Below are 12,208 nucleotides of genomic sequence, written 5' to 3'. Positions count from 1 at the left end.
TCTTTTCTGTTTTTCTTCTGCCCTTTTTGGCTGCGTTTAATTGAGCTACTGTGAATAAATCTTAGTTAGAGGTCAGTACTGCCACTGTGTTGTGTTGAAATCTGAAGTATTTTCATCCAGTGACACTGAGCTTGTGGACCCTTTTTTGGTGGGACTAAGTACTGTTTTGAGTAGGTAGATCCCTTGAATAAGGTAGGCATTTTTATTTCTTTCTTTAGTGGAAGAAAAACTGTTTATTTACCCTTACAGCAATCTACAGATGAGGCATTCAGCCATCCAGCACATGGTTATCAGTTTTCTGTAACGGTCACTGGAAAAGACAGTGGCAAGAAAACTGGCATTATCTTGGCATTTCCAGTTCCTCTGACTCCTGTCATCCAAGTTTTGACTAAAATAAGGCAGGATGGTGGCTCAGGGCTTCATCAGCTGTCTGTGTTGGAGATGTGGAGGAGCCTGGCTTGGCAGGGGGAAGCACAGAAGTGATCTGTCACTGTCCGACTCCCAAGTTTTACAATTTGGAATCTCATTTGGTTCCTGTTTTGTAAGTAACATTATGTGCCATAATACTTTCCACAGCACAGTGCTGCAGGGATTGCCTTTCTTGGGACAAGTCAGCTATTTGATTTTGATGCTAAGTCCCTGAATAGCCGTGACCTATTCTACTGAAAGACTGTTGTCTTTGTGCTGTGCTCTATGGAAGGACTACGGTGTGTTCCTCTGGGACAGGCACTGAGAATTTGGGCTAAAGTAGTGTTTTCACGCAGTTGAAACCCGTATTACTAATAGCATTACAGTTCCAGCTGGATTCCAGCTTTATCTTTACTAAACTAACCATGGGTCTGTAGCCTATTTCTGATGTGGAAACCAGCCTTTACAGTAGGTCACTAAGAAATAATTGTAAAATGTTACGTTCAGATAACAGGATCCCTACTTGTGTTTTATTTTCCCCCATATTTGCATTTTTTTACACAGGCACATTGTAAGACTGAACTCTCTGGGCTCAGGCAGGGGCTGAGGGGGCCTCTGCTGTGTCTGCCCAGTGCTGAGTGTCCTTACAACTGTAGGCATCCATCTTGGTTCAGCAAGTCTTTATTAATGTCTTTCTAACCATCAGAACTAGGATTAAGCATCTAAAATGTTTTAAATCCAGTTTCACGCCTTCTTAAATCTGAAGCAACCTTATAATTGTTAGCAATACAGACTGCCAATCATATGGTTTTTCTCCTAAGCTTTTTACACCAAAGAGATGTAAACAGTTGTTCGGTTTTCGTGAGGAAATTTCCCTGAAAAGCGCACAGAATAGAAAATCATTTATGTAGGGGTTTTAAAGAATCTTTAGATTTGCTGCGTTTAAGAGGTAAGGAATTGCATTCTAAGAAATCCTTATCTTTTTTTTTCATATATGATGCATGTTACTCTCTTTCTTCCCTACATTGTTTCAACATTTCTAAGATAATTGCCTGTAGTGCTTTTCCTAGAAATTCTGCTGTTACTGTCTTGGATAATGGTGGGACATGGATGAAAGCGGCTCTTCCATCGCCATAGTACAGAGAAGTGTAGTAGGTGTAATCGCAGATATACCTACAATATTAAGAACAAAACCAGAGACCTGAATTAAGAGTGAACTTTGTTGAAATTTAAATAATTTTTAAGTAGCCAAACCAGATCTGGTTTATGAAATTATTAAAAGCATATTCACTTAGTGAATAAAGGAAATGCTGAAATAAGCCAAATTTGAGAAACAAATGTTCCTTATCTGATGGTTTGGTTTCTCAGACACCCACCCAGAAGGAACTTTAAATAAAAAAATCACAAGACGTGCGTTCTTTTCTAGGCTTGTATAAGCTGTGTGAGATGGGAAAGGTGACACAGCCCACTGGAACTACAACTGTGTAATACAGTTTTTGTTCAAGTTGTACATTCTCACCATCTGGAGGGGTTTTTTTCCTTGCCACCCTACCTTTTAACTTGCAGGTACAAATCCTGAAATTAAGGGCCAAGATGAGCTGGTTGTATTTTTTTTTTTTAAAGAGATCATTTACTGTTTTCTTTGTTTTCCTTTTAAATTAAGACTAGCATAATAGAAAATTGCTTCGGTACTACTGAATGAGATCACAGGCATCATTCTAAAGGTACCTGTAATTGCTCTGCTCTTCAGTGTATGTATTTACATTTTGTATCCCTCCCAGCTGGGAAAAATAGATTAAAATCTGCTACTAGTTAGTATTGCTTTCAGACTCTCTTAATAGCTCAGGTTTACTGGGGTTGTTAATCACAGGGCGTGCTATGTTGAAACTTGTTTCTTTTGGAATTTACAAATCCATGGAAAAATATCTACTGGCTGTAGCTTTTCATGAAGGCTGCTTTACATTAAATTTATCCCAATTTCAGACTTTTGCCCCTCTGAAGACTTTGCTTCAAAGTGGTTTTTAGTTGGAGGAAAAGTCATTACAAAGATTCTTCAAGGTTAAATGAGCTGATTGAGTTACTTCTGCTTTTACTGTGAGCCCTTGATATGCAGTGTTTACCTTCCCGCATCTCTGGAAAAGATGATATCAATCCCTTCCACAGAAATGTTTTTCCAGAGAGTCTTCATATTAATTGTAGATTCAATCTTTTCCGGGCCATCTAGCATGCAACAGCCACCTTCTGGGTGCAAACCACAAGCATCCATCTCTTGGTAGCCTTTGTTCTTCCCACACTGCTCAAGGATGATGAGTGCTTCGGCGGATGAAGCCAGCCCAACATGAACAGTAAGCTGTTTTTTCCCACCAGAGCAAATAACAGGAAATTAAAAATGAGACCTGTTTTTAAAAAAACATGTAATGCAATTGTGCCAAGCATTATGTGAAATACTAGCTTCAAGGTAGGGAGTCTTGCTGTAGCTCATGCCTACAGAAAACTTTGATAAGAGATTATAAATGTGAATAAAAAAAATGCTTTAGTTTGTTTTTGTTGGGTCTAGTCAGCTCAGGACTTCAGAGCTGTGGAACCTTTTTTGTAGTTTAGGGTGGATTTTTTCTTTCCTTTGTGCAGTATGCAGTTAGGCTGTTGAAATGGCATGGGGTTAAAACAGCATGTGAATTACTGTGTGCTCTTCATTTCAGTTTGAAACCTTTTAATAGTAACTTTCCAGAGTTGCCTGATGCACATATTGTGCAATACACTTTTGGAGATCTTTTTAAAGATCCCCTCAGAATAATAATATTCATAAACGAAGGGGAAAAGTTGTGTAACTTTTTACTCACCAGTGGCTGTAGAGTTGTCCATATCTTGAAGACTTGCTCCTTTGCTTTTTGGTAAACCACAGGCAGCTGCATGATATGGAGATCGATGTTTTTACCCAGGCCTTTCTTGGACAGTTCCTGTGATTACAAAAAAGCCACCATGGATTTGTAAGAGCACTGGATTGCTGGTGGTAAAGAAATCAGCCTGGTCCAACTGAGAAAACATCTGAAAGAGCAATGTAGGGCTGTCTAAGCTCAGGCTTCCTAAACACTGATCCACAGTGAGTTCACTTGTTTTACAGTAACTCCCATTTTAACTGGAAGAGCCTAAAATGTTCCAAACGGTTTCCTAATGTCCCATCCACTTGGAGCTGTTGTTGTGTTTTCCAAAGGGTTGATCAGTCTCCAGTGGGCAGGAGTGGTTATTGTGTAGGGACTGGTCCATAAAGGGCCATGAAATACAGGATCCCTCAGGAAAGGTCCACCCTTGAAAGCAACTAAATAGGTTTTGATACAGGTAAGAGCTGTTCCTCCCAGAGATCTTGTAGGTCAACCTGTGCTATCAAGAGAAGTGACAAGAGAGTTCACATTAGCCGTCCACTCAAGTGGCACGTGATGTGCTGTCTTGAACTGGTTCGAGGTGACTGTCAACATGAGGAAGGTCACATTTAGAATGGTTCTAATTTCTTTTTTTGTTCTAGAGTCTGTTGCTCTAGTAAAAGAAAATGTCACTTATTGGGATACTACTTCTTTGTCATTTACATAGAGTGAATTTCCACACAGGACCTTTCCCCAGAGGAAACAAATTATACCAAGGACTGAGGTGAAAGAAACGAGGGTGCTCTTGAAAGCAGTGGGTTGTCCAGATGGTTGGAAGATGGTCTGGAGAATAAATGTCATATGGAAATGACTTGAAATTATTTTGTTAGTGGAAGATGACTAACAAGAAAGGCATAAGCCTCCAAGAAGGCAGCGGCTGCTGCAATAGCAGCGTGCAGAAGGGAGGTACTGAGGTAGAAAGCTTCATCCGAGAAAATCAAATGGTGTTTGGAAATCCCTGTTGCAGTTGAGTAGAACACTACCAAAGGAGGGTGCAGGTGACAATTCTAGGGGGGGCATAGGCAAAAAGTCAGCAGCAGAGGTGTGTGATTAGCCCAAGAAACCTGTAACTTTATATTAAATGTCATTGTCTTCTCAAGCTTTCGTTTCTCACTAAGGATACTTGTGCGGATGAGGCCCACAGTTCTGTGCTGTGCTAACTGGGAAATCTGCCCTTCAACACTGGCTTCCTATATAAACTGTTCCAATTTTCTTGTCAGCGGAAACATTGATTAGCTGTGCTCAATAAACTATTTGACACAAGCAAGGAAACAATGCCTGCAGGGAAGTAAACACATTTAGCGAACAGTGCCAGCCTTTTTTCCTCTGGGCGCTGACAGTCTTTGAGAGACCATTGCATCATCTTGCCTAAGAATGCTGTACTGTGTCTTAGCTTCCAAAAAAGAAAACCCCAGCTGGTTCACAATTAGCATTTTCTTTTCTAAAGCATCTTTAATTTTAACATTTAATGAGATTCTTCCTTTTTGACTGTAAGGCTTAGAGGACTCAACTACCCGTAACTTTGGTACAGAATGTGGAGACCCAAAGTAAGTTGTGAGGCTGTTCGCCTCTCGTGCTCTCTGGACTGATGCTCTGTTGTCACCATTTGTCATGGGATAAGCATGCAGAAATACTCTTGTGTAGGACAAAATCAGAAGCTGGCCAATAGCAGAGTGCTGAGAATTTGCATCAAAGGAAGAGAGTTTGGTATGTCCTAAGCAATTTCAGCATGTTGTAAGTAATGTGTATTACCTTGTTGTCTAAATATCCAAACCATGAGCTTATACCTCATTAGACCAGATGTTGTGCAAACATGGAACAACAACAACAAAAAAAGGTTGTTCCTTGTCTCAGCCTTAACCAAAACCATTTTTGCATTCAAGGTGAGAGAATGAAGATGGTTAGAGGAGGATGACTGCATCTGGCAACTTGAGCTCACACTGGAGAGTTAATTCAGTAAACAAGTGCCTGCCTTTTGTAGTTGAAACAGCAAAGGAAACTTCAAAGGAGGACAAAAGTTTTGGAGAACTTCTTTGTGGGAAAAGTGGTTCAAGAGAAAGCATGAAGCTTTCCTTTTGTTGGGAAGATCTTCTAAAAGGGAAATGAAATCCTGCATTATCTGCTGATGACCTTGAGCTGGTGGTGAGTTGCAGTCATGGTCTTGCTCTGCTGGAGTTCTGGCCCACATTGTTATGCAGCCTTCCCAAAGAGAAGGGATTTGCATGGAACAGTTTTGTGCTCAGATGTGGTGGTGGTGGTGTCACATGGGGTGTTAGAAACATCTTGAAATTCTAGAAAACTCCAGAAAATGTCACTGAGTTTTCACTGATTTGGGTTGCCAGGGACGGGGGCAGGGGGCTGCATGTGTTAATTTTTTGAACCTGATTCAAAAAGGCTGTAGAAGGAAACCCAGAAGTTTTTAGTTGACCCAGACAGTCTGCAGGGATGTTGCAAAACCAAGATTTTTTGTTTGGTTTTTTAGTGGTTTGGGTTGTTTTTTTTTTTAATCCTGCAGATACCTTTTTACAGCTTTAGCAGTGTAAGAAAGTTCCAGAACAGAAATGAAGGCACTAAATAGCAATGTTGTCTTAGTTTCACAGATGATGAAACTAAAGCAGAGAGGGAGACAGAGAGATTAAATGACAAATTTCCAAAGACCACATGGTCAGTGGCAGGATGAAAACTGCACTCAGAGATCTGATCCTCATCTCCCGATAGCAAACATAGTTCCCAGAAGCAGTTGGAAATGTGACCTGTTCTTTGCACTAACAGTTTAATTACTATGAATGTTGTCACTCAACTTACATTTGTGCCCTATTAACTGGGGACTTTGACCTTGATGGTGGACTGCCCTGGGAGGTTATTTAGCTGCCAAGTTGCAGACAGGAGTTTCTGGAGGAGACACAGAAACAGGGTCAGATCAAGGGTTATTAGGTGGGACCATCAATCTGTAATGTGGACTAAATAATTCAGGGGATCTGGGACTCTGAAGGTCCCATGTGGTGCTGAAGAACTAACACATCATGGTAACTCAGTGTGATCTGTCAGCAAATGCAAAGTAAATATTTGCTGGTGTTTTCCTTTAGAGAGAATGTTCTGTGCTTCCAGAGTTAAAAGTGCTGCTGGTGGAGCTTTTGTGGGTTTTTTAGGAGGGTATTTCAGGTGAATGGAGTTACAAGAACCATGAAAAACTTAGTGAGACAGATTTTTAAAAGAGAAGCTGTCTTTCTAGTGCTAGAAAACCATCTTGGGCCATGTGACAGTGTCTATAAAAAGTCTGAAGTTTTTCTCAATGACCCTGAATTGATGGGTTCACCTGAACTTTCAGATCCACTTGACTATCCATTTCCCTGAACACTCGGAGGGTACTTGCTGAGGAACAAGTACTCCATGGATGCAGTGCTGATGAGTGCCTTCTGTGTGTGACTTGTGCTCTGATGAGAACATGGGTTCATGGAAAAACAACGGGGCACTCCTCACATTCTTGGAAAATTATGTTTTCATGTTTAAAACCAGGCAATGCGGGACAATGCACTGCGCCATAGTATCAATAAGAAACCCAAGAATTCATAACAAATATTTTTTCTAAATGAACAGAAATAGAGATTCAGAGAGTTTTATCAGCATTTATTGGCTGATTGCTGTGGATTTCAGATAACTGAAATTGGCTTATTCACCGAAAAGGTAGTTGTAAATAGTTAATTTGTAAGAGAAACAATACCACCCAGCCATTTTTCTGAGTGCCCGATGAGGGCATAGAAGGGATGTGACTATTGGAATGCGCTGGTGCTCACTGGATCAATCTCTGAGCCTCCCTATAGCAAGAGAAGAGGTTAGGGAAAACAGCTGATCCCATCAGCAAGGCAGAGTGCAACAACATCTTACAGAGAAGCTGTAACAGGGGTTTTAAGGAAGCAGTTGTGTGTAAGAGCAAGCATAGCTTACAGAAGTGAAGGTGTTCTTTGGCGAAGACTCCCATTTCAAAACGCATGGAGGGCAAGGCTACGCTTGGAGAATTAGGACCCTGGAACTCCCGGTACATGCATTTTTACAGGATTTTGGTAGGAGGGCCCTTCTGGGATGTGAACTCTTAGGATCACATATTATCAGCGTTACAACGTCTCTGAGGGTACCATGGTATCCAGGCTTTTGATAAGAACCCCGTTCATTTTGAAGTAGTAATTAGGATAGTTCTGGATAATGCTGCAAAGGCATTAAGCCTGAGCAGTTGTTATTAGTAGCTCTGGTCTGGCTGCTCAGTACTTTCTTGGCGATGAGTTTGGGTGTACTCTTGCTTGGATCTCAGAAAAGAGACTCTGCAGGAGGCCTTTATGTCACTTCAGTGATCCATGCAGGAACCCCAAGCCAAGACAGGATTACTTCCAGATGTAAATACTAAATTTTGCTGTCTTTAATATATGTGCATAAGCTTCCTGAAGACCATGGGGCTACTCTTGTGAACAAGGCCAATGGAACAATACTGTGAGATATTGCTATTTAGCACGGAGAAGCCTATCAAAATTGAATGTACTTCCAGATTTGCAGCAACTTTCCCTGAATGGTCTGGATTAATCGCCTTTGCCAGGGAATAGGAAACCAAAGCAGCATCCCCAGTATGAATACAAATTAATTCCACTCAGAGGGTGTCACATCAGAGGGAGATGGATTTGTTCTCCTCCACAGACAAGGACTGACATCTGTTCCATCATGGAATGCTGTAGCCCTTGTTACATAACTTCCTGGCTTAGCCAGCACATGGCATTGTTACAGAAAGCTCATCTTAACGGTGCGTTTTCACTTCAGGCTGTTTTACTTGCAGATAAAGAAGATGTCTTTTTTTTCAGCCAGAAGAGGATGATCTTGTACCCAAAATTAGAACCAATAGGAATCAGAAAATAATGAGCAAGAACATTGTCAACTGACAAAGATTTGTTGTTTAGGGCACAGGTCAAGTTGGAGTTAAGATAATTTATGAGTCTCCTGTGATGTCTTGAGTAAAGGTATCACAGAAGTACTTTTGTTTCTTGTTAGCCTACAGGGATAACATCCCTCATGACTTTGAGTGGGCAATAGACTTATTCTACCAAACACTAAGTTGCACTCGGCATTCTTCACCCAACAAAGCTAGAATAGAAAATATGTACAGGTTGTGGATTGCTGTATCTTTGGCCTCTGGAAAAATGTACTAGCTCCTTGGTTTTCAATCATCTTGACTTAACTACACTACATTTTCAAGACAGATATTCAGTAGCTGCCACCAAAGCTTGTAATATGGTTATAGTCCTGTAGAGTCATTATCTTTCTATCACTACTTATACTTTCTTCTAGCTATCTTTGTCATTTCACTGTCCAGAATAATTTAAATATGGGCTTATTCCAGTCTCCGTAATAGAACATAGCCCCCTCAGTTTGTTTTACGTGTCTTGCTTTCCATTTTTACCAGTATTATCTGTCATTTCTTGCAGATATTGGACCAGTCTTCCAATTCAATTTGACTGTCCTGACTTTTCCCCAACTAGTTTCAGATTTCTTTATGTCAACCTTCTTTCTACCTTGGAATTGTGAAGAACTTGTGTGAAGACCCTCTGCTCATCAATACCTTATAAGAGTAACTGAACTCAAGGAAAGGCCATTGTCTGTGCTAGGGAGAATGAAGGAACCTTGCACGTGACTCGTACAGATACTCAGCAAATCTCTGCAGCTGTTTCTACTGTTTAAACGTATATACTATGACCTTTCGTGCTTTAGGCTGAGCTGGAGTGCTGAAGTATCAAACTAGTAAATTATTTCATTGTAGCAGACATACCCTTACATAAAATGGTTGGGTATTGATTTTGTAAGACCTATTTAAAGACAGAAGTTATGATATTGTTAAAATTTAAATAATATTTTAAAAACTAGTAATCCTGTTCCTGAAAAAGAATCTATTTGTGGAAATTTTTGGTGTGTCCCAAGAAATGTGGGTTCACACAAACAACAATCTGAAAATAAACAACTGTAACAGAAGAGTTCATGCTGAAAGCCAGCTATCCAAACCACATCTTTGTATCACCCAACTAAATTTATTTTGATACATATTTAGGAAATAAGCAGGAATTTTCAAGAGTCCATCTTGGACCTGTTGCTGCTAGTCAAGGTATATGGAGGAGGAAGAAATCTGAATGACCTTTTTTTCAATTTTTAACTGTAGACTTCACTGTCAGTTGAAAGTGGAAGCCAAAGCTGAAATGTGAAAACATACTTAGAATTGGTAGGCTTTAGGTTTTGTGTTCCTGAAGTAGGCAGGGAGAACTCAATAGGCTACACTTGCATGGGAAGGAAATTGCCTCACACAGGCATGATAAAATGAGTTTTGGTATGAGATGATCTGTTTATCTGTGGCATATGCATTAGCTGCAGATAAGGCACCCTGGATAAAAAATATCCTTTTTAAAAATCAAGAATAATATTTTCAAAGGTGTTTAAATAGCACAAAAAAAAAAATCTTGCAAATAAACTAATATTTCACTTCTTAATTATCTTCTTCCTTACATCTTGGGAGTCTGCTCCATGAGGCGCAATTTTGTTTAATGAGTCATGAGAAATAACTTTTTTGAAGGGAATGGAAAGCCTGAAAACAGTTTGTATTGGTATCTTCACAAAATAAAAGCCCTCCCTCCCTTTTTTTTTCATGCTTACCTTCACTGCTTCCCAGCTAGAATTAACCAGGTATTGTCTAAAGGGACCAAAACCTGAAAAGAAAGACAGGCACTTTTAACCTATGCTTGCTCTGCAGTCGTAGATTAGGTGCCAACGTGTATGCACACACATATTAGTTCTTTATCTTCATATTTTTGGTTATGGAGGTTGAGATTTTTAGATAGGATTTGGCCTTTATAACACTTATGGGAATAGTATTTTCATTTTCTATATGTACTTATGTAAGAACTAATCCTGCAATCTTCATTCATGTCAAGGCTTAATTATGAGAGAACCTTAACTGAAACTGGTAAATGTACTGGAGCCACTAGGACAGATCATGTAAATGATGATTTTGGGCAAGGATCATCATCCGTAGAAATACCACTACTAAAAGATCTGGTGTTAAATGTTCCCAGGTCACAGTCAATCTACCATTCTTATTATTAAAGCTAATGAAAAGGAGGATATGCATGTTTAATGAAAATGTTTGAAAGAGTAAAACTTTATTTCATTTGAAATATTTTTTTAAATCCCAATTAATGAAAACTTAAGTTTTCTGTCAGGGAAAATGTGCTTTTTGTGGTGCTGGGCAAAATCTCTTCCTTTACTTTTTCCCCACAGGAAAAGAGAAGGAGGAAAGAGAAAAGGACTCTCTGAATCCAAAGTACTACATTTAATTTTATGCATAATTTTTTATGAAAGACTTTTTTTAAATAAAAAAAGAAAAAAGCTCATTTTGAGCTAGATGGGCATTTTGTCATGAAAAAGTTTGATGGAAAACTCCCACTGTCTTCATTAATCTCAATTACTGTTTTCAATCCAGAGTGTTGCCAAGTCTTAGATACTGGGTGGCAGAAAAACAAGTTTGTTAAACGGTTTTAACTCTTAATATTTAAAAATCCTTAAATGGACAAAGAAATACTTCACAGCATATGATTGCTATTTTGCACAGTAAAACCTACTGGTATGTGGAGACAATTAAGCCTAAATGCAGGCTTATGACAGCTTAATTAATGTTAGACTTTAAGCATTTCTTAATTTGTTAATACTTATTTCATAACTGCTCAAACTTTTCTCTCTAATGTTATGAAAAGCCTGATTGTGCTAATATTTTTGACCATGTTTTGCCCAGGTTTAAGTTTGTACTGTGGGGAGGGAACAAGGGAAACAGTACTCATTTCACATTAACAGGGGACATAAAACCTCACTAGGCCCACTCTGCTTTCGGAGAAAAGTTAGGATGACACCTACTCCATTTCAAAGCTGTAATTGTGCATGTTTGTGTACCTGTGTGTGCAGAACCATAGAAGCATAATAAAGTTATTAAATAGCTCACAATGAAATACATGCATCTCAGTGGTAGCCACAGGAAACTACTGCTTAGGATTAAATTGCTCTATGAAAAGAAAAGCCTGAATATAGGAGAGTTTTGCAACAACTTGGAGGGCTGTCTGGCTGAATATGGTTAGTGCTAAATAATAAACGGGGCTCACTGCCAGCAGGTTTGTGTAATGAGCAGGTGAAAATGTGACAGAGGCATGCTGTGATAATCTCCCAAATAGCTTAAAGATGCACCTTAATGATAACTGGACACACTGGTCTAAAACTATTTGAACAAGTAGATTTCTGCACCTAAATGGCTACGTAAGGGGAGGAAAAAACTAACAGGGTGCTAAAAAGTGTGCCTGTAAAGGGTACGTGCTATAGGTATCATAGGAGAGAACCAGACTTTCAGCCTTTTGTGAGGTTAGCAAACACCTCTTGCTATCTCCTATGCTCCCATTCAGCTCAACTGCAGTTATGTCTAGAGCAAGCCAAACTAGTTCTGCCCATCTTGCAGCTATTAAAAAAAAAATGTAAGAAGTGTTTAATTGAAAACAGAAAGATGCAAATCTCTTTGATGTAGCTTCAACCTCATTCCTCTGTCCTCAGATGACCTGCAGTGGAAAATTATCCAGCAACTCACATGTCAAGATACGTGTAATGATTGCCTTTAGATGAGCCAGTGGCAACAAGAGGAATATCGAGTAGCAGCATTCCTTAAGAGCTTTAACCTTTTAAAGCTCAGAAGTCTCTAGCTGGTGGTTCTGCCACTGTGATTCAACGGTGGTTATAGCCAGCAACAGAAACTCCAAATTTGGTCCCTTGTGCTGCATGTTCAGGCACGCTCCTTTGGTATATTTAAATTTAATGGTCTAGTT

General features: G+C 39.5%; 1 protein-coding gene across 1 annotated transcript; it reads right to left on the bottom strand.

Annotated features, from left to right (window-relative positions):
* Positions 1–1,412: 1,412 nt before the first annotated feature.
* On the bottom strand, positions 1,413–11,840 carry PGPEP1L (pyroglutamyl-peptidase I like). The gene is given in 6 exon segments (XM_074917382.1): positions 1,413–1,581; positions 2,529–2,758; positions 3,249–3,365; positions 10,005–10,057; positions 11,766–11,805; positions 11,808–11,840. Coding segments are annotated over 6 exon segments (642 nt in total).
* Positions 11,841–12,208: the final 368 nt, after the last annotated feature.

Source organism: Athene noctua, chromosome 13, assembly GCF_965140245.1.
Source record: "Athene noctua chromosome 13, bAthNoc1.hap1.1, whole genome shotgun sequence".
NCBI lineage: Eukaryota > Metazoa > Chordata > Aves > Strigiformes > Strigidae > Athene > Athene noctua.
This window is presented reverse-complemented; position numbering and strand designations above follow the sequence as displayed.